At 27.1% G+C, this 25,062-nt stretch overlaps 1 protein-coding gene across 1 annotated transcript; it reads left to right on the top strand.

The window, feature by feature from the left end:
* Window positions 1-19,407: 19,407 nt before the first annotated feature.
* Window positions 19,408-21,441, top strand: LOC137821713 (heavy metal-associated isoprenylated plant protein 7-like). The gene is made up of 5 exons (XM_068626439.1): window positions 19,408-19,590; window positions 19,723-19,963; window positions 20,045-20,244; window positions 20,376-20,460; window positions 20,814-21,441. Exons 1-5 carry the CDS (start codon window positions 19,582-19,584, stop codon window positions 21,287-21,289), a joined length of 1,011 nt encoding a protein of 336 aa, XP_068482540.1. The 5' UTR covers window positions 19,408-19,581; the 3' UTR covers window positions 21,290-21,441.
* The last annotated feature ends 3,621 nt before the right edge of the window (window positions 21,442-25,062 follow it).

The raw sequence follows: 25,062 nt of genomic DNA, 5'->3' as shown, positions 1-25,062 counted from the left end.
ATTTTTTCATAGCACTAGAATGTAATTGGGATAATTGGAAGATAGCAGTACAATATAATTAGGATAATTGGAAGATTTCAATATGCAAAAATAGAAGTTAGCAAAAGAAGCATAGTGATAAAGAATTCAATTTCATCCTTGACTTGTTAAGTGATACTTTCAATAAATAGAACGTGCAGGCTTAAATCAAATCACTTTTTAAACCTTATACCAAAATAAAATCACACAGTGGCACAAGATATGAGAATAGAAAAGAAGAGTATGAACAAATTAAAACAATCGCAAGATGTGATTCACGACAACTACAAGACATTCTGACAAACAAAAATTCAAAACATATCCTAAAATTCTTAATCGGGAGTCCATGAAAATATGATTCACAACAACTACAGACACCTTGGTGATAAATTTTTTTAAACTCGCCCTACAAAATCCTAAGCATAAGTATTAACTTAACCTTGACACAATTAGGTTTAGAGGTTTTATCAACGATGAGACAATTTGGTAAGGACTATGTGATTCAGAGTTGCTGAGCAACGGTGCGATCTTGTGTAGTGAAGCAATTTCTCAAAAATGGTAGAAATGAGAGTTTCCAAAAGAGAGATGCACCACAAATTTAATACTGAGAAAAGAGTTCTCTTTGACGAGAAATTAACTTTTTTCTTGGAGAAACAAAATTTCACTTAAGTTTTTCTTTGATTAAGAGGGAATTGATGGAGGGAATGAAAATGGTAGCAGACAAAAAGGAATAATAATAATTATGGGACTTTTGTAGAATAATGGTATTGAAAATATCATCATTATTATTTGGGGATGTTTGACTACCCTATGTGATTTTCATATGTTAAAAAAAATCTTTTTAAACTAAAATAATTTTATGTGTATTTAAAATAATATTTTTTAAAAGTTATATTATAAGAAAATTATTAAATAAAAAATAATTTTAGAGGTAAAAATAATAATATTAAATATTATTTTAAAGACTAGTAAAATTATTAGTATTTAAATTAGTTTTTATTATTGATAAATAGTTTCTAAATTGGTATATAATATCAAAGATTTAGCTACCAACATTAGAATCTAAATAGTTGTTAACTAAAGTGTTAGTAGCTAATACAAATTTAAAAACTATTTATCAATAATAAAAATAAATTTAGATATTAATAATTTTTTTAGTCTCTAAAATAGTATCTAATTTAGTCAATATAACTATTTTTTAATTTAAAATTGATTTCTATTTAATGATTTTCTAATAGTGTTACAGGAGAAAAAAAAATTATATTATATATATATTATTTATAAAAAATATTTTTTTTCAAAGTATTTATAGAAAAAAATTGTCTAAATATGTCTATCATTTTTATCACAAAAGTTTAAAAGAATGTTATTTTTTATTAATAAAAAATAAGAAATAAATTAAGCACATTTAAGAGATACTTTAACTCTATATAAAAAAGCTATATGACATGGTCTCAATTCACATAAAAAAAAGCATTTTAACCACAACACAACATATCATGTTCTCTAAACTCAATCATACAAAAGTGACTCCAAGATGTGAATCCCATATATCTCCATAAGTCTCTACATTGACTCCGTGTTCTTGTTACAAATGAATTTATATCAAGAAGGATTTGTTGTATCATTAGCAAAATATGATAACATTTGTTAGATTTACACCAACTCTAATCTACATGAAGTCTCTTGTATTTGGCATTGCATTGTAGTCTCCTACATCCAGTCAAAATTATCTTACCAACTTGCTTCAATTGTTTACCTGCATTAAGCTTTAAACCTCTACTAAAAAAATTATAAAATAAAAACTAATTTTAAAAACAAAAAATAATTAATTATTATATTAATTAAATTAAATATTATTTAAAAAATTAAAAAAATTATTAGTATTTAAAATATTTTCTATTAATAAAAAAATTTATAAATTAATTTTTAATTGGTATGTAAAGGGAGATTTGAGTGAATGTCAACTTTATTCAAACAGATAACAAATTATGTGTTTTCTTTCTTTCTATATATGCAAGATGTTTTTCTTTGGAAATACATAAAAGAATATCTAATATGAAAATTATAATGATGATAATACCAAGAAAAATATTAAAGCTAATCAACACTTTAATTATTATTATTATTATTATAATTAATACATCTAGGAAATAAATTTATATAATATGAAAAAGCTTTAAAGCAGTAAGGGTAAGAAGTGTTACTAATTTTTCTTTCTGTATTAGCTGTTGCGAACTATTTCCTAAGATCAGTGGACAATCAATTCAATCATATATTTTCTTACTCATTATGTGATAATATGTCATCAAATTTTATTGTCTTTGGTGGCATATCATATATACTGTGAAATAATGAAGATGAGACCAAAGAGACAAAGTTGTTGATTAGGTGAGTCATGAAAGGTAAACTAACTTTTTCATCATAGGTATGTTTTCTTCAATTTTACCATTCACACGTGTGTATACCATATACCATCTGCTTTTATCATTGTCGAAGGAATCTGTTTACTTTCTACCTTATCCTCAAGTTACTTGTTCTTGATGAAGACTATTGTTGCATGTTATTTTGTTTGATGACTGACTCCAGATAAGTATAACCTGTGTTGTGTTAAAAGCCAAACCGTAACCATTTTGGACGGATAAGATTTGGCAGACCCGTTTTGTTTGTTCTTCTTTTCCTCATCAGTATCTCAGTTAAGAAAGTGGTTGAATCTAATTTTTGGGTCCAGTTCACTGAATGAATCCAGATGTGAAACAACCTTTCCTTCTGTTCTAATTTGCAAAAAAAACATTTAAATATAATTATACTTTGGTTGAACGGAATGGTGGGTAGGACCACAATACAACACCGTATTCTGCTGATTACCCAAAAGGTCCCAAAACAACCTAGGAAATGCCAAATAACATTTGATAAGTTTGTTGGGAAGTGCTATTTTTTTGGCCAATATTGTAATACATAAATTAATTTGTAATTAGATGCAAACATACTCGTTAACATAATAGAAAGTATGCTTGTGAAATCTAATAACTAAAGATGTGAGAGAAAAAATAATTTGAAGTCATTGAGTATGAGTGTGATTTGTGTGATTTCTAGTTAGTGTGTAATTAGGTAGTTATGAGTGGTTACCATGATTGAAGCTCAAGAATAATTTATGTAACTGAAGCAAATGATTAATTTGTTAGATTGCTTGGAGTTTGAAGATTCTACTTTGAGATACACTAGAATAACTAGAATAACAAGAAAAAAACACTTTGGTGGGGTATTATTGACTCCAACCCTGAACAGGAGTTATATTCTCTTTACCTACAACAGTGAACTCCAATGAACATAACTGTTGTCAAACAAAGATTAATATTGTAATTGTTCAAGAAAATGACAACATATTGTTATAAGTTAACACTATCAGTCTTACCTCTTATTTTTTTTTTACTACTATAACTATCAGATTTTATAGTAATTAATGTTTTAGAATATATTATGATTTTTTTCTTTTATTTTTTTAATTTAGAGAAATTTGTAGATCTATAACAATATATCATAAAAATAATATTATAATCCTATTTGTCTTAATTATATTATAAAATTATATTTTAAATATTATATTACAAGAAAATTATTAAATAAAAATTAATATCTTAATTTATAAATTAGTTTTTATGTTGGTATCTAACATTAATTACTAACAACTTTACATTTTAAATTAATCACTATAAAAACTAATTTAAAATATAAAATAAAAATAAATATCAAACAACTTAATATTATAATTCTATTTATCTTAATTATATTTTAAAATTATATTATTTTAATTTTTTTTATTAAAAATCATTAAATAAAAATTAATATCTTAATTTATAAAATACTTCTTATATATTTATTGGTATCTAATATTATTTACAAAGTAATTTAGATTTTAAATTAATTACTATAAAAACTAATTTATAATCTAAAATAATTAATATCTAAAATCTTAATTTAAAATTACTTTAAAAATTAATAATTACCTTTTATTTTTAAAATTAATTTATATTTAATAAATATATTTAGTTAAGATTTTTTTAATATTATAATTAGTTTAAACAAATAGGAAACAATATTAATCTATAAATTATCCACCCCCACGAGAAATATATAAAATATATAAAATAGAAAGAAGTTACAACCATCAATCAGCCTAAGTTACAGCATGGACAGTGTTGGAGAACAAAATTGCAACTAAAGCTAACTTGATGAGAAGGGGAATCACGGTGGAGAGCAACATATGTAATATGTGAGGAGGAAGCGGAAACAACCCTTCATCTGTTTGGTACGTGTAGGGTAGCGTGGCTGGTTTGGGTAAAATGCTCTGAGTGGGTGAGCATGACAGTGGTGGTTCATCAAGATCCAAAAATGTTTTTCTCCCCATTTCAGGATGACGAGGAAAGTGAAGACGTTAACTGGATCTGTTATTGTGGGTGAGTAATAGTTATAGACGAAATTTAGAAACAAAGGAATAAGAAGGTTTTCAAGAACGGCTGGACGCATAGATCACATATAAATCTTCACAATGGTGCAGTGCAAGTCTGGTCATGGGTCACCTCGAAGGTACGTTTAACATGTTTTTCCTACTCAGATTGATGTTTTGAACCTTTGGTATGTATGAGATCAATCAAAAATAGGAAAGGTTAGAGGGGGAGGTCGATTTGAGTTGGTCTGATCCAAGTTAGGGGTATTACTTTGTATTTAGACATGGGTAGACAACGAACTTTTCCCGCGTTGTCTGCTTTATAACTATCAATGTGTGTGGTAGGCTGAAGAAAGTTGTTGGTTTTGCATAAGAGTTAAGATATCCCTAAAATACTTTCATTTATTCCTTTTTTTTATAAAATAAAATATAAAGAAAAAAAAATAGATAAATATGGATAACATCAAAGAATCAAGAGCAAATTAGACAGCTATCATGTTGATGATATTTTAACATTTGATGTCCTGACATAACATAGTAAATTAAATCATTTAATAATGTTACTTTATAAATTAAATTGATATATTATGATATTTTATGTACTAAAATTACATATTTATTTTTTACTCATTTTTTATAATTTATTTTTATTATACTTTTTATTCATTTTCACACAAAAATTATCAAATAAAAAATTTAGATTTTACAATAATGTTCATAAATAAATAAATAAGAAAAAAAGTTGTGTCATATATTAATATGAACATATAATTCCATGTTACACCTAGACATCACTTTATATAATTGTAACTATCACATCTCTTGAGCATAATTGTTCAGACCTAAATCACTTTATATAATTGTAACTATCACATCTCTAGAGCATAATTGTTCACACCTAACAAAAAAGATACATTATGTAAGTAGTGAATAATTAATTTTGATTAGATGAATAGAAAATATCAATACAAAATACAGAATAATTTTTAAAAAAACACAAATACTTACTCATAAACCACCACAGGAAGAATGAATTGAGAAACCAACTAATAAAAAATAAAATTTCATATAAAACATTTATAATTATATTTTTAAAACTATTCAATAATATAATAAAAATATATTTGCATAAAAGATAAATAAAACAATTTTAAAGATTCAACACTGCAAACGGTCAGATTTATGTAAACAAACATTTATCAGTTATAATAAACACTTATCGGTTATAATAAGTCAAAAATTATATTTATGTTTACCATAAATTTTCAAATAAATTTTATTCATTATGGTTAATACTAAAGTAAAATGAAATAGATTACTTTATTATTGACAAAAATTAACAAATAAAATTTAATATCAGATAAATATAAAATAATTAAAAAATCATGGATAGAAATTATTTATAACTTTTTAAAATAATAATAATTAACTGCATACATTTTTACTAATATATTTACTTTAAATATAATATTTAAAAGATCAGGGACCAAGCCCCATGTACCAAAATAAAGTTAGATATCTCTAAGCCAATAAACAACAACTATGAGAAATAAGACACATTATTGTTAATATAAATGATACATACAAAAAATACTTTTCTCAATTTTACTTACATGAGTAAATTTAATATATATATATATATATATATATATATATATTAAAATGTAAGTGATATTTGAAAATTTGATTTTAGAAACAAAATTGTGTTTTCAAACACTTTTTAACTATTTTTCTTCAAAAGTATTGTATTTTGTAGGACAGTTTTAAATAATTTAATGATTTTTTAAATAGATATAAAATATGTGTTTATAAGAGTTTTTTGTTTTTAAAAAATTGCATTATAAGTCATGTTTCCAAAAAAATGATATTTTTAAAAAAATATTGAGTTTACAAGCATAATATTAGAATTTTTATTATTTTTAAGTTGAATTCGTACTTAATTAAGATTTTATTATATTGTAATTTATACTAAAATTGCACAATTTTTAATTTTAAAACGATTTAATTATTTATTTAAGTATGAATAATTATTATCGTTATAATTTTCTTATGATTGTGAGTACTGATTCATCTTCCTAATTATTAAAATTTTATATTGGTATCAAGAATGCAATTTATACCTATACACAAAGACGAAGAATTTTGATTTATAATTAGATGAAAATAAAGTTTATATGTTTTGTCATTTTTAAAAAATTATTGACTATTGATAAAAAAAAATATGTGTTATTATTAATAATCAAATTAGTGATAAAAAAAAGTGTAGTCACTACCGTGACCAAAAGAGTTATCAAAAGTCAGTTTTGTAATTTAATATCACCAAAATAATTACTATAATTTTAGTTAAAAAAATCGATCACAAAATCGATTATCAAATTTGTTCTCAATTGATCGAAAAAATTAATCACATAAAATCAATCACAAAATTAGTAACCAAATCGGTCACAAAATCAATCTCAGATCTGTCACTAAATCAATCACAAATGTTTTTTTTATTTCCCAACAATTTATAAATATTTCTAACTTCCATTTTTCACGTTCAACTCACTCCCTCGCACTTCTCCCACCCTCAAACTAATTTTAATAATATTAATAATATTTAAATTAGAAATAGTAATAATAGTAGTATTATTGTTAACATTATTATTAATATTAACATTAATAACATTATTATTAATAATAATATTAATAATTGTTATTCTTATTATTAATATTAATAATTATTATTAATAATAATATTAATATCTACATTAATAATATTAATAAATAACATTAGTAAATATAATAATGATAATAATAAGAATATCATTAATAATATTAATAAATAACATTAGTAAATATAATAATAATAATGATATTAACATTAATAATATTATTAAATTAATGCTAATGATCTTTCTTGTATGTCTTTTATTGGACATTGTTATACTTGGTTTAATGGAAGGAGAATGTTGCATAGAATTCAAAGAAGACTGGATAGGGTTTTATGTAATGGAGTGTGTCTGGATGAATGATATTCTTGTACTTATGAAGTTCTTGTTAAAAATTGTTCTGATCATTCCCATATTCTTGTTAGTCTTGCTAGTAATTCTTTAAGGAAGATTAACAATTTTCGTTTCTTTTTTGTTAGGCTTAAGGCCACTTCATGTATGAAGCTTATTCATGATTCTTGGACTAATAAGGTTGTTGGTTCTCCTATGTTTATTTTGCAACATAAGTTAAAAAGGTTGAAAATTGAGCTCCGAGACTGGAATAAAAACTCTTTTGATAATGTTTACAATGCAGTTCTTCTTAAGTAGGGTCTCCTCCTTGCTATTCAACAAACCTTAGAGACTGTTAGTTTGTCTGATATTGATGGGCTTCTCTATCAAGAAATGATTGCTAAGAAGGAGCTTGATCATACTCTTCACTATCAATATTTGTTTTGAAAAGAAAGGACCAACATGCTTTGGTTTAAAGATGGAGATAAAAATACTGCTTTTTTCCATGTTGCGGTCAAGAGGAGAAATAATTCTGGTGGGATTCATCGAGTACAGATTGATAATGAGGTTACTGAGGATCCTAAACTCATTGAGAATCATATTTTGGACTTTTATAAAAATCTTTATGCTGAGTCTATTTCTAATGTTCAAGATACAAGCAATATGGAAGATTTTATTGGTACTTATATTCCTGAGCTGGTTTCCTCTGAGAAGAATATGATGTTGATTAAATATCCTGATTTTTTGGAAATCAAGAATGTTATTTTTAATCTTAATGGTAATAGTGCTCCTGGTGTTGATGGTTTTGGTGGTGTTTTCTATCATTCTTGCTGGAAAATTATTGGGACTTATGTTTGCAATGCTATTCAACAGTTTTTTAAACAAAACTAGGTTCTCCCTGGAATGAAAAGTAATGTGGTTTCTCTTATTCCTAAGATTCAGGATGTTGAATCCATTAAAGATTACAGACCAATTGTTGTTGCTAATTTCAAATTTAAGATTGTTTCCAAGATATTAACAGATAGGCTTGCACTTATGGCTACTAGAATTATTTCTCCTAATCAATATGGGTTTGTGCAGGGTAGACAGATTCAAGATTATATTGGTATTGCTTCTGAAGCTATTAACATGCTTTCTAAAAAGGTTAGAGAAGGTAATGTGGCTTACAAAGTTGATATTCATAAAGACTTTGACACTCTGAGTTGGAAGTTCTTATTATTTGTTTAGACACGCTTTGGTTCTCACCCTCGTTTGTCGGTTGGATTAGTACAATTCTTCGTTTAGCTATGCTTTCTATCAGAATAAATGGCAGTTTGGTGGTTTTTTTTTTTCCTTATAGTAAAGGTGTCAGGAAAAGTGATCCTTTGTCTCCTTTACTTTTCTGTCTTGCAGAGGAAGTTCTTAGTAGAGATATCTCTAAGCTTGTGAATGATAAGAAGGTTTTACATATGGCTAGTCCACAAGGTTATCTCACTCCCTCTCATATTTTATATGTTGATGACATATTTGTTTTATATAGGGCAGATAATAAGTCTCTTATAAATTTGAGTATTTTTCTTAAAACATATGGTGATTTTTCGGGTCAATATGTTTATAATTCTAAGAATAGTTTTTTCACCAGGATAATTCTACAAGATTTGTCACCAAAATTCAATGTATTCTTTCTTGTAGTCATGGTTGTTTGCCTTTCACTTATTTAGGAGTGTCTATCTTTGTTGGTGCTCCAAAGTATCGATTTTTCAACCTTTGGCTGATAAAGTCATATTGAAGCTAGCATCTTGGAAAGGTAAATCTCTTAACATGATGGGTCGAATTCAGTTGGTCAATACGGTGATTACTGAATTTCTAGCTTATAGCTTTAATATGTATAAATGGCCTATTTCACTTCTTAAGCAAGTTGAGCAGTGGTGTGAAAATTTTATTTGGACTAGTGATATTCTGAAAAAAGGCATAGCTACCGTTAATTCGAGGACGATTTGTTCACCTCTTGAGAATAGAGGTTTGAAGATTATTAACCTTCATCATGAAAATAATGCGTATCTTCTTAAGCTTTCTTGGAACTTTGCTTATAGCAACAAGCTTGGTCTTTTCTCCTGAAAGTCAGGGTTCTTAAATCAAAATACGAGTCTATAATGGTTTATAAATCCTCATCTCTTTGGCCTGGAATTAAGCAATTTTATTCTACTATACTTGATAATACTTCTTCTAGACTGTTGGTACAAGTACTTTTATTAATTTCTGGAATGATAAATGGTGTTCTACTACTTCTTTAGCAAATATTGTAGGATTATCTAATGGTGCTAGCATTTCGGATATCGTCTCTTAGTTTTGGACTGGTTGTGATTGGATTATTCCCTTGTCTTTACAGCAAATGCCTCATTTTTTTAATCATATCATGGTTAGGGAGGAACGGGATCTCCCTAATTGGATTCTAGATGAGTCTGGTCGTTTCACTCCTAAATTGGCTAAGACTTTTTTCTTGAAACCAGGAGTTCCCTGTGGTTGGGGTAAATTCATTTGGTCTTCATATATTTTGCCTTCCAAAACTCTAATACTTTGGAAAGTTTTTCATGGGTGGTTTCCTATAGATCAACATATTCAGAATAAAGGTTTGCATATATGTTCTATGTGTACGCGTTGTGAAAAGCACGAGGAATCTATTCAACATTTATTTTTTGAATGCTCTAATGCTTTACATATTTGGAGTTGAGTTCGACAAATTTTTCTCACTTCTCATTTCTCTAATAAGGATGATCTTCTTTCTTTTATAGAGAGTGATGGTAGTCTTTTGGTTAAATTGATTAAGCTTGATGTGATAACTTTTTCTATTTGGATGATATGGCGTATGAGGAATTATGTTAGATTTTAGGATAAGATTGATGTTTCTAGGGCTATTTCGGTAATTAAAGATTAACTTGTCTAGTGGGAAATTCGTTTAAAGCTTCAATGAAGAATGATAAGTTGGATTTCAACGTGATTAACTTTTTTTGGTATTAATACTCGTACTGGTAAAGTTTTTCGTCCTCTTCCTGTTAGATGGGAGTTCCCTTCACCAGGTTGTGTTAAAATTAACACTGATGGGGCTGCTAGGGGATATCTTTGCTACTTGTGGAGGTATTTTTTGTGGGAGTATGGGGGAGTTTATTGATGTTTTATATGCGTTTCTTGAAGTTCAGACTGCTATGATTGCTGAGTTTTATGGAGTTATATATACTATTGAGGAAGCTCAAAAGATGGGGCTTACTAATGTATGACTTGAATGTGATTCTGCCTTGATTTGTGCTGCATTTATTGTTAAGACTAATGTTTTGTGGATGCTTCGTAATCGATGAAATACTTGTCTTAATTACTATGGGAAAATCAGGTTTAGGTTTACTTATATGTTTCGTGAAGGGAAAGTATGTGTTGATAAGTTGGCTAATTTAGGATTTATTCATAGATAATCATTTCATTGGTATAATATGCTTTCATCTAGTATGTTCTTAGAATTCTTTATGAATATAGTCTACCTATGTATCAGTTTTATTAACATGAGTTTTGGTCTAGTTTCCCCATATTGTTTTTGTATTTTCTTTCTTTTTTCTTTTTTAATAATACTTTTTTTCGTGTGATGACAGATGATTGTTGTTACTTGAGGTGTGAGCCTAGCTGAGATGCCAAGTTGCATAGTGATACCTAACATAAAAGCTTTTATAGAAAAAACATTAGTAAATATAATAATAATAATATTAACATTAATAATATTAATATTAATAAATATAATAGTAATATCAATAATGATATAATATTATTAATAATAATTAAAATAATTTTAATTATAATTTTAATATAACATCATTAATGATACTATTATTAATATTGATAATGATAATAATATAAAGAATAATAATAATAGTAATAATAATAACAATAATAATCATAATTTGATCATTAAAAGTTTTTGGTGTAGTGGTTACATGTTTTTATACTTAGTGGACCTGGGTTTAACCATTTCTTGCAGCAAAATATTAATATTAACTTTAATAGTTTAAAAATTATTACTAATAATAAAATCATTTTATTTTGTAGTACAAAATTTTAAAATAGTCACTAAATTTGTTCGAACTAAGAAATAACTTGTCGAACTCATAATATTTTAGAAGTATTGACTCCTTTATCTCTTATCCTAAATGTAGTTTTCATAAAACTTAACCTCATAAAAAACAATTATGCTTTCAAATGTTGATTGTATGATCTTGTATCCTATGACAAAAACTATAAATCAAATGAGTTAATAAATTAGCAATGGAATTAAATGTTACTATCATTAGTAAAGTTAAAACACATTACCAATTACCAATGTTTTTAACTTAATGTTCTTGAATTTTTTATGTAAAAGTTTAATGAAATATGTTAAATATAGTACAGTGATTATGAATCTTATGCATCTGACCCAACTTACTCGTAAGATTGATAATATAGTCTCTCTTTTTTTGTCTATTATAGTATATAAGCTTTCTTAACGCATTAGATATTGTTGTAAAAGTTGGAGGAACCACATTAAATTCACCTTTGCCCCACCGTCAATGCATGACTTAAAAACCAAAAAACACACTCTATGATAAATAACAATGGATCTTTCACACCATCCATCATATACTACCAAATTTATCAGTTATGCTATGTAGATTTTATTGCAAACATGCAACCATCTAGAAAGATCGTAATATGATCTTCTTAGTCTCCAAATTCCATGACAAGTGTTTTTTTAGTCGTCCATATCATTTTGTACGTCATAAAATAATAATTAATTGAATCTAAATAGTATGTTACATACCACCAATGTTAATTATAAATAAATATAATAATTATAATTATTATATTAACAAGGGAATCAAAGTCATAGCTTAGGACTAAACATAAAACACTAAACCACACAAATTTAATAATCTCATTATCTTTATTATTATTATTAATATTAATATTATTTTTGTTATTATTTTTAATAATAATAATATTATTATTAATTTTATTATTATTATTGGTATTGGTATTATTAATATCATTGTTATTGTTATAGTTAATATTAATATTATTAATTTTATTATTATTACAACTAATAATAATATTATTGTTATTGTTATAGTTAATAATATTATTATTATTAAAATTATTTCTATTATTATTAATATTAATTTTATTAATAATATTATTTTTTATTATTAATATTACCTACGCATACATATCCATAGTTAAATTTATTTAGAATATATATATATCTATGGATAATTTACCTACGAATTTATATTTATGAATAATAATTTATATGTATTAAATTTGTGACGGATACAAATATATAGATAAAAATTAATATGTAATGTTAAATTTATTTATAAATATGAATTCGAATTTAATAATTCTTATATAAGTTTAAAATTTCTTATGATGTTTGTGCATCAATTGGAAGGTTATGGTTGTTTTCCTAAAATTTTTTATTAAGAGAGGCATGGCTGTCCAATGGTATTATGCAAGAGGGATTGTGTCCTATTCTTCGTTCTCATCAAAGTCATCCATAATATCTCTTATAATAGGTTCATCCTCAATGCCCATTGAACTGCCACACACTTGAACCCTATTCATATATTATAACATTAAAAAATATACCGTTTAGCATACCAAGTGCAAAACATTACAAGGGACAAACCTTATATTAAGTATTCTGAGAAAGAAACTACAAGTAAGGATGGGATTGTATTAAAGTAGTCATAGTTGTGACATAGCATTGGTTATACTTTAAAGTTGCTTTGTATATTTTCAAATTGCAATACCTAAATTTTTAATGAAATGATATTTTCAAATTGCAATACTTTAATTTTTAATGAAATGATAGGTAAATGTATAGTTTATCATAGGTGATAAATATGACTTGACAAAGTTTTTCAAGCTTTAAATTGCCTTAAAGTGTGAAAAGAACTAATTTAGGCTAAATTATTCACATTTGCAAACGCTCTTAACTCCCGCATTAAAAACTGCTTTCATAAATGCGTGCATAACCTTTTTTTACCAATATAACAAGTGTAAAAGGAATGAGAAGTTTGAAGATGAATAAGATTTGAAATTAAAATCTATCACTATTATTCATTTAAATGCAAAGATGTCACAATTTTGATAATCATTAACTAATATATTTGAATTTGGTGGTAGAAACAAGGGTAGCAAAGGTTTGTATATATTGTTGCATGTTGGATTTGGGTGGTAAAATGACTTCACAAAGAAAAATTGCATTTCTAAGTATGACTTCTATTTACATAATTTTTTAAATTTTTACCTATTCCAGAAAATTTAAGAAAAATATTGCACCATTTTGATACTTTAACCTATACAATTAATTAATTAATTATATATATATAATATTTACATCACTAAGTAGTCTTCAAACAACTAAAAATATAATACAATAATCCAAGCATAATACGTTATATATTTATAAAAATATGTAAACAATAACTTATCATCACCTCTTAACTAAACAAGGAACAACTTATAACAAAAAGTCTTTGATTTATACTACCTCGTATGTAGTAATGTATATGGTATATATGTATGTAGTTTCATGGTGACATGACTTCTCTCACGTCATCATATAGAATGAATATAATATGGTGAGAAGTCTTTGATTGTCATAATAACCATTGTACTGAACAAGAGTGCTCGAGGGCTCGAGACCTTGGCTATTGGATCCAAATGGTAGGTAACGAGTTTGGCCTAGATGTTGGTTAGCCTAGAAAGGGTAATTAAGATAAAATATATAATTATTATTATCATATTATTCCGAAGATAAAAGATAGAGAGATATTTTATTTGTTGTGATATTATATTTTATTTGTGATATTATATTTTATCTGTTGTGATATTATATTTTATCTGTTAATTTTATTTATTGTGATATTATATTTTATCTGTTGTGGTATTATAATTTATTTGTTATGATATTATTCTGAAGATAAAATATAAAGAGATATTTTATCTGTTGTGATATTATTTTGAAGAAAAATATAAAGAGATATTTTATTTATTGTGATATTATTCTAAAGATAAAAGATAAAAAAATATTTTATCTCTTGTGATATTATTTTGAAGATAAAAGATATAATTGTTATTATTTAAGTCTTATCATATTACTCTGAAGATGAAAGATATTATGCAAACATAAATATTTTTCATAGTTATTTATATAACTAGTTATTCTCATTCTAGATATTTTAATACTTAATTTTTTTATTAGGTTTAATATTTGTGTGTAGTTATCTTGGTAACTCTTAACTTATTATTTATGTTGTTATTTTATACTATGTTTTAATGTGTTTTAATACTTTTCAAGAATCATAGTATTAAATTAGTATTAAGCTTATGTATTGGTAGATGAATTCTAGAAAAATGGTTGTTCTTAATTAAGAGGTTTACGTATATCATAATTTTTTTAAAACAAAAAACATATTAAAAAAGGTAAATTGGTAATTGATTTGGGACTAAAAAAAATCAATCCTTACTTCAATCAGTATTGAAGCCAAAATAGAAACAATATATTTTTAAAAATGGTAAATTTTGCTGTATAATTAGTCACCAAAATTGTTGTATATTCAATGTGTTATCGGTCATCAAATTTGTCACAAATTGACTCGTTTAAATAATCCTCTAGTGAAAACAAGACTTTACATAACTTGTTTACTGAAAAACTGTTGTTAAAAGTATCATTTTAAAATTTCATCTTCACTTCTTTTTTTGTTGTTCTCTTTCCCTCTGCACAGACTTGCTCACTAGTACCGCCAACAACACCAATCGCTCGGGTACCACCACCCAATGCAGCGCCCAACGCTCCTTCCCCCTGTGCACACTCACACTCCCGTTCCTGACGCACCTCCTTCCCTCCTACCCTCAGGCAATGCACACCTTTTCCCCTCACCACCACCCTCATAATAATTTATGTTATATTCAACTTAACATTTCATATATTTTACTTAACTTACATTACAATTTGTGTTGGTCTTCGATTGTATATTTGATTGTTGAGATTTCGTGTCACCACTTTCATTTCGTGTTACCTGAAGACCAATATGAAATATTTGTAACCATATACACCATCTTAGGATAGATGACTGATTAAAATGACATTAGGTTTTTATTGAACTTTTTGATATACTAAATTTTTTTGTTTAAATTTATATATTTTTGGGAGTTTTTTTATATTTAAATTGTTTAAACTAGCACTATTTGAGTTTTTTTTTTAGATATGCATATGTGAGGATAGTAATATTTCATTGCATATGTCACAAACTTTTAGTCATTTTTAACAACGATTGTAAGAAAAACTGTCATATATAATTTTAACAACAATTCTACTTACAACCATCATTAAAAGTAGCAAATTTGTTTACAACAAATTCTTTTACTCGTTGTTAATTCATCACTTATATTGACCTTTTTTTTTTAGTTAAAATCAGTATGATAATGCTCGCCATTAAAAATAACGGTCTTATAACAACAGCTTGTTAAGAACAATTTTGGAATCGTTTTTAATTATCGTTAAAAATTGTTTTTACATTAATTACTTCCGTAATTTATATATATATATATATTTTATTTTTTTTTTTACTCTGATGTGATTATTACAATGCTACATAGATTTTTTTTAAAAATCTACTCTAATAATAAAATCGTTAAAGTAAGTGCTTAACTTGATTTCATAAATCATACATTGATATTGTACTAATACTTAAAATATTTCTATATTAATTTCTTTTATTCATATCATAATTTTTTCTTAAACAATATTGCTTATATAAATTAAAGAATTGGTATAAGTATGTTACATATTTTGTTTTAAAAATAAATGTGACTCGACATTATTTCACTTTAAACAATTTTGCAAGACTTACAGTAAAGATGACTTAATACACATAGTCGTAAATAGCTACTAATATTTTGCATTGATAGTTAATAATTATCAATAACCAAGCTATCAAGTTATGAATAAATATAATGACTTTATCTTCGGATTGGTCTAACTTTCTAACGTATTTGTTATGTGACATTAACTTTAGAAGATAGATGGTAATTAATAAGATGACTTATATAAATTCTTATTTATAAGATTTGAATTAATAAATTTATTGCTAGATGTATACTGACATAAAAAAACAAATATTTAAATAAATTTTATTATATAAATGAAACTTGTATTATTTAGAAAAAAATATATTAATATGTAATTATAGTTTTAGTTTTTAATATAGTTAAATATTTATTAAAATTTTGATTTTTTTAAAGTTTTATATATATTTTTTATTTATGCTAATTATTTTATTTAAATAAGTGGATATGATGAGTATTAATAAAATTTAAATTTTTTATTTCTCAACTTAAATTACTGTTATACTGGATGTTTTATAAATTTCTATTGTCTGTAGTCTTCACATATCATGAAACACTAATTACTTTAATTGAACTACATCAAAATAAATAATATTTTAATAAATACTATAAATAGTGTAATAATTAATTATCTCTACTATAAAATTGAAATGCATAATAGATGAAATAAATTAAAAATAAAAAAGGAACTGAAATATAAAGGATAACAATAAAAAAAATTAAATAAGTTATAAATTATAAACTAATTCAAGTAACTAATTGAAGTAGCTTGCCACTTATAAACTAAATCTATTACTTTAATAATCTTATCAAATATTTTCGTATTAATAAAACTAGCTTATAAATTGGTAAAATAAGCTAATTTATTAATCTTATCAAACTCAATCTAAGTTGTTTAATACATAAAGTAACTGAATTATTTGAGAAAGCAATTTAAATAAATAATAACCTCTTAATAATTAAGAATCTATATTATAATTTTAAACAAAAAATATTAATGTTAAAATAGATGTATAGAGAAATATATCATATGCAAATATTGTTAAATACAATTCCCTAATCATGAATTATCATATGCATAAAAGTATTTACTTTTGTAATAAATAATATAAAAATTATGTTAACAATACCTTTTATTAATTAATCATGTAATTTTTTTTTTATCTTAACTTATAATCATTTAACTTAATTAATATATAATATGAAAACGTCTTGTAAAAAGAAGAAAGTTTACTTAAAACCCACCAGTCATAAAACTTACAATGATAAAAAAAAATACTTTTTTTAAATAGCTTGAAGACTAATTTTGTTTCTATCAATTAAATAGATTTAAAAGGTTTTTATATTTGAATTGTTTACAACAACAAAATAATTAAATAAAAATTAATTTTAAAAATAAAAAAATATTTATTATATTAACTATATTAAATATTATTTTGCATATTAAAAAATTATTATATATAAAATAGTTTCTATTATTAATAAAATGATTAAATATATTTTTGGTATTGTACCATAATATAATTTTCGTCATTGGTTCAAACTTTAGACCATCCAAATACTTATATTATGAAAATGATTGGAATACAACTTTTTGTATGTGAAATGGTTGTTAGTTTTTTCAAAAGATTTTTAGTTTTTTTTTTAAAATTCGTTATTCTTTTGATTGCATATTGATGTTCATTATAACTACTTTTAATGAGTTGATAAAGTGAAACCTCAAAATGAATCATTTTCAGATACAAAATGACTTATTCCAATCATTTTCGTACTACAAACACCTGGATGATCTTTGTACTATAACATGAAATTAATTTTCATCATTGATTCAAACTTTACATCATCGCGTACTTGTAGTGTGAAAATTATTGAAATAGGTCGTTTTGTATCTGAAATGATTATTAGTTTTTTCAAAGATTTTTAATTTTTTCAAAATTTGATATTATTTTGATTGCATATTGATGTTAAGTGTAACTACTTTCAATAAGTTGATGAAATGAAACTTTAAATTGAACTAATTCCATATACAAAATACTTTATTTCAATATTTTTATATCACAAAAATACATGGTCTAAAGTTTGAATATCAACTATAACCAATTTAATAATTTTTGTGCAAAGCATTAGTATACATTATATGTGAATACATCTTAATAAGAGACTGAATCTTGATTTATATGATATTATGAGAAAATTGTGTTTTACTTCAACATTGATAAAGTTTTCAACATCTTTGAGTGTGACTGAAACAAAACATTGAGTCAGCATTGGAAATGATTTTCAAAACTCTTGGTAGTTAAAAGTTTTAATATGATTTTTTAATTAGTTTTTATCAATACTTTCCCTTAGTTTTCTTAACTAAGTCTAATCTAACGTATAACGGACAGTTAACACTAAATAAGTTATCATAAAATAAGTTATTATAACCTGTTAATTTTACCCATAATTGTATTTTGATAATTTCTTAATTGAATTATTAAACTAAACTAAGATTTCCTCCGTTTCTTTCAAAAGAAATCAAAATCACATTTATATAATATGTACGTTATGTATACATGTGGAGATTTGGTTTTTGATGTGGTTTTGTTATTTCATTTTGGTTTGGGTGGGGTTTTGGTACCCGGATTCAAAATAATCCTCCAATTATCTAACTCAAATTCTTATAATAGTTAGACTTGCACAAAAATGTACTTATATTTTTTTTTTGTACATGTCCATTAAATCTGATCATCATTTTCTGAATTTTTACATATAATATTTCTCTAATTAACGTTTTTGTTATTAACAAGGACTACTTTTAATAAATTTATACAACTATTTGCTTAAGTGTTAAGATATTATATAATCCTATATTAAATAATATAAATAGTTTTAATACTTAAATGGTTTTTGGTGACATATTAAACTATGTTTAAAACATTATGAGATGTACTTGTAATATTATGAAAGAAAACTAACAATATTAATAAATGATTAATTATAAATAATTAATATGGGCGTTTAAGAAATTAAATAAAAATAAAAGAGAGAGAGAGAATACAATATAATGTTGTGTTATATATAACTAGTTTAGAAGTGGTAGTACAGAAAAGAAAGAGAGAAGTGAGGGAAAAGGGTGAAAGAAACAAAGGGGGAAATAACAGGCTTAGCAGCAAAAAGTAGCACCTCCCCTAAGCTTATCCCAGCGCCATACTCCACCCACTTCCAGTAGTTTCAGTAACACTCATGGGGGAGGTCTTAGTAACCCTTCTCTACCTTTCTTTTTTCTATTCACTCTTATGTGTTTCAGACACGTGGAACTAACCTCTATTATTATTATTATTCCTCCTTCTGATTTTGTGATTTTGTGCTTCTTTTGTGATTTAGGAGGAAAAGAAACCAGAGGAACCCAAGGCCAAGGAGAAAAAACCAGAGGAACCCGAAAAGAAACAAGAGGAGAAGAAGGAAGAAACTGCGGCAAAACCAGCGGGAGAGAAAAAACCAGAAGAGGAGAAGAAAGAAGTGACTCCTCCACCGCCACCGCCTCCGCAGGAGATTGTGCTCAAAGTGTTCATGCATTGCGAGGGTTGCGCTCGCAAGGTTCGTCGCTCCCTCAAAGGATTCCCAGGTGGGTCCCACTTTTTTCACACAACACCCATTTTGATTCGTGGCATCATATCTGAACCCACTCGTGTGTGTTTGAGTTTAGGTGTCGAAGATGTACTCACCGATTGCAAATCTCACAAGGTGGTTGTCAAGGGAGAGAAAGCGGATCCTCTGAAGGTTTTGGAGAGAATACAGAGGAAGAATCACAGACTGGTCGAGCTTCTCTCTCCGATCCCGAAACCTCCAGAGGAGCAGAAGGTCCCGGAAGAAGAAAAGCCCAAGCTCGAAGAGAAAGTTGAAGAGGTTTGGTTCTTTCTACACTGGCTTGTTGTTTTGTCCTATAACCAATATTTTATGCATTATTTTTACCATACCTATTTGCGGTGTGGGATTCTAACAAATTATGCCGGCGTTTATCTTTTCCTTCTGCGCAGACTCCGATTGTGACGGTTCTGAAAGTTCACATGCATTGCGAAGCTTGTTCACTGGAAATCAAGAGACGCATACAGAGAATGAAGGGTATATGTTTGATTTAATTTTTCCTAAGCTACATCCCATCAGCACGAGGTCTATTGTTTGTTGGGTCAATTAAGCAGAACAAGTACTTTCTCTGTTTGAATCTGAATCACCCATGTGAAAGGGTTATTCTTATTATTTATTGTTGTTTCATTATTCTCGTTTTATTAATTCCACTGCCCTGAACTTTAAATTGAATTAATTCAAATATTAAAGTCGGTCAGATTTAGGCTGAAGTGATGCAGGTGTGGTAAAATTCTGTGCCTTTATAATCCCATTTAATATTCATTGCAATTAGTGAATACCAGCCCTATGGTGTAACTATTTATTATTATTACTATATCAAAATTGTGCAGGAGTGGAATCAGCTGAACCCGATCTGAAGAACTCAGTAGTGAGTGTGAAGGGCGTGTATGATCCAGAGAAGTTGGTTGAGTACGTGAAAAAGAGAACTGGGAAGCACGCAGCGATCGTGAAGCAAGAGCCAGAAAAGGAAGAGAAGGTGGAGGAAACAAAGGAGGCGAAGAAGGAGGAGGTTGAGAAAGAGAAGAAGAGTGGTGAAGGAGAAGAAAACAAGGAAAAGAAAGAGGAAGAAGCAAAGGGTGAGACCAAAGCAGAGGAAACAGCAGCATCTAGTGAAGACAGCAACAAGGTTGTTCCAGAGGTGAAGATTAATGAATCCTTCTATAACTCACCAAGGTATGGCATGGAGGTGTATGCATATCCTGCACACCCTGTACACCCTGTACACCCTGCATACCCTGGGTATTACCATGCCTACCCTCCCCAGATGTTCAGCGATGAGAACCCAAATGCTTGCATTGTCATGTAAAAATGGAAGGTGTCAAGGGTGATATGGGAAAATTGTGATGTGGGTGGGTGATAATATAGATTATACCCTTTCTTATGTTACTTATGGGCTGTTGTACTATTCCTGCTGAAAGTACACTGTATGCATAAACTATAGAATTTTCAATTTTGTAAGACTTCTTTTGCTTTATGTTTAAGTAGAATATACTATATTACTTAAAAATGAGAAAAAAATAAGTGTTTTGGCTGACTGCATATTCAAGTTTCAAAATAAGATGATTTTTTTTTTCAAATTTTATCTTTATGATAAATAAATTTGATTTTTTAAGTGTTTTTTCTTTTTTAAACAGTGTATTATGAAATGTATGGCTTCAAAATTGGTGTATACCTTCACAATCAAGTTATCAAACCTACTGATAATCCGATTTTAAGAATCTGTTCAAGGATTACGAGTCGATTCAGGAGTAAATCCGTTTTTTAGTAAATTCAGTGTAGATTCAGTCAAATTGGGTAAACTCGTGTGTTTGAGACTGAGTCATCGAGTTATGAAAAAAAATCCAAAACTCCCGGTGAAAAAAAATCCAAAACCCCCGGTATTTTTTCTAGATTAGACCTTCGGGTGTTTCATGTTTCACATTCACGCAACCATCTTCCTCTTTTACGCGGCCATCTTCCTCATCGCAGCGCATCGTCATCGCACACTGCACATTCTTGTCGTTGCACCACTCGCGAAGCACCACTGCTATGTACTACTGTTAGGCTTTTTAAGTTGGATTTGAGCTTTTTAGTTAATTTGGTTTAGGGTTATTTTTAGGTTGGGTTTAAGAATTTTTTGACAGTGAGGATTTTTGGACAGATTAGGATTTTTGGCCGATTCAAAAATTCTAGATAGATTGAGATTTTTTTTTATATTGGAGATTTTTTGACAGATTGAATTCTTTTAGATTTTTAACAGATTGATTGTTGTTTTTAAATTTTTGACAAATTGTAAGATGTCTGGAAATGGTGTAAGATTGTAAAATTATTTTTTTTTGTTAATTTTTTTATATGAACACGAATCTACGAGTCGAGTTTACGAGTTAGATTTACAAGTCTTCCATAAGTCTGAGTACACTCTCGAGTCTCATAACCTTATTTACAATAATCAACAAGTAAATTTTTTTATTGATTAAGGAGATACATTCTAGAAAATAAACACAAAATAATCTTTACTAAATTTAGTAGTAGTAGTCTGATATATGTTCATACTCGAAATCATGTTGGTTGAAAATAGTGTTTTTTACAATGCAATAAAAAATGTCATAAATATGGTTGATGTCTTGAATATTTTTTAGGATGAGAAATCTATTTATATGTGAAATATTTAGATGCTCATTTCCTTCCGTGGAAAATTTATTTAAAAATAACCCTTTAAGAATACTAATAATTTTTAGAAATAATTCTAAAAACATTTATACTAAATAGATCAATTTTACCTTGGCAACCTTAGAATCCCTTAAATGTTGTAGTACTAAACAAGAGAGAAAAGGATTCCCTGCTATATTTGATTACATATTCACTCATTTAATTTAATTTATCTGTAACTATTAAATGAATACGAATGCATAAAAGTTGAATTTATTGAAATAAAATATGATTTGTTCAATTTCCTCGTAATAATGGTTCTAAATTAATAAGTTGGTGAATCTATCGAAGAACAATTGTAGAGAATTTCGATCCGTATAAGCATGGCAACGATGGGGGCGGAGGTTTGCCAGCACACATTTGACCTTTTTTTTTTATATAATTTTGCTTTCTGTTCTAATTTCAACCTCGTGCAACAAAGAAATCATCTCTCTGTCAAGCCAAATAATTAAACATCCGTGAGTAGAAAAAGTAAGAGACGAAGTCTAAAAGTATATAGGATGATGAAGTTTCAATGATGTCAATTTTAAGCGTTGTAATTTTTGAGTCCTTTATTGTGCTTTCTTGAGTTAGCATAAGAATGGAAGGTGACCAATTCTCGTCGTGAACGTCATTTTCTCCTTGCGTTAGCCTTCGAGGATGAAAATGAAGCCTATCACAGATGATCAGAGATGACGATGGTTCAGGTGAAGGTGGACGATTTCAGCTAATGGTGAGGTTTGCGGTTAGGGTTAGCAGCAAAAGTCTATAAAAAAAGTTTGTGATTGTCTTTTTTTTTTTTTTTTTTTTACATTTCTGTAATCAAATTTTAAGTGATTCTTGTATTAAGAATTTTAATTGATTAATAGAAGTTATATGATAAAGTTTAACTAATTAAATTTTTTTATTTGTACTACTTATAAGCATTTTGAATCTGATGTTTCTAATCTGTTGATTTTCCTTATAATTAAATTTTTAAATTAAAATCTCAATTTACCCCTCTTAAACTGAGCCTACTTTTTAACAAACGTAACTAGGGTTAAGAATACATAAAAACAAAACACACTTTATAACATGACTTTTCCGCTGGATTAATAAATAAAACTTTAAGGATGTGATGTGATGACTTGTAAAGAAGAAAGAAGGGAGTATATATATCAAGTTCTAACTAATAAACACATCAAAATAAATGTTCAATTCTATATAAACATTTATTAATTTTTCACTGTTCAGTTTAACTAACTCTAAAAGGAAGAGATTCTACGAAAAATAAATTAATAGCAAGAACAATTAAGCAAAATGACCATTACAACAGACATATAACATAATATGGAATATTTATCATAATTTTGATGAGGAAAGAAAGGGTACATTGATTACTATTTTAGAAGAAGGAAACGAATAATAGTGGTTGAGAGGGAGATATGATGGCACATACCTTCCGTCTTAAGATCTGGCATTCCAATTTGAAGAAAGATCCCAAATTTCTAGAGAGTTTAAACGAAACTCTGTGGAGATACATTGGTAACATTACACTGAGACACAGTCTTATACTCTCATAGTTAACGCCAGGAAGAAGATACATCATCACACATACATTGCACTGCAAAAGGACAAAAGCTTCAGTCATGATGTCTAGCCTTCCTTCTTAATAGTATTATCTTTTTGGCTGTCCTTTCAAACCAAACCAATCGAATTTACAGGATCAGATTGCACTCTTTTTTAATATCACTTTCAAGCCGTACCCATTCATTCCGAAAAAAGCACTTGAAAGCTAAGGTGAGCCCGCTGCCAAGTCAGTTTGAAAGACACTCTCCATCACCCTGCCCCACACATCCTCAACCAAAATGCTAGGTGCTAAGGGAAATCCACCTCCATACCTAAGTTAATGGATAAAGATGCTTTCATCATCCTAATTCTGTGCTTTCTGTATAGCCATTTTGGGTTCATATTCATTGTGAGGGAAATTAACTCCACCCAATATCAAAGTTATCAATTGTGATCTTTAACACTTTTAAGATATTCTATAACTGATTTTGTGTAAATATGTGTAGAAAAAAAAAACTTAAAATCTATATATTCAGGATTAATTTCAGTAATGTAGAGTGATGGTTTGGACTCGAATATGTAGTAGGTGGATCTAGTCCGACCCTTGGTAACAGAAATTTTACGTCAAAGATCTTGTGTTAAAGACATTTAAATGTTCTTAATGACTCAATAAAGGAAGATTGAATTACGTTATATAAGATTGACCAATAAATGTCAGAACTGATTTCAACAACCGAAACCAGAAAATAGACAGAAAAAATGAATATTCAATTTTTAGAAATGTTAGATAACTTGATACTTTTAAACAAGTACCATTTCTACACTTAGGGATCGATGGTGATGTAGCAAAGATTTCCTCCCACT

This window comes from Phaseolus vulgaris, chromosome 9 (genome assembly GCF_000499845.2).
Source record: "Phaseolus vulgaris cultivar G19833 chromosome 9, P. vulgaris v2.0, whole genome shotgun sequence".
Classification (NCBI taxonomy): Eukaryota; Viridiplantae; Streptophyta; class Magnoliopsida; order Fabales; family Fabaceae; genus Phaseolus; species Phaseolus vulgaris.
This window is presented reverse-complemented; position numbering and strand designations above follow the sequence as displayed.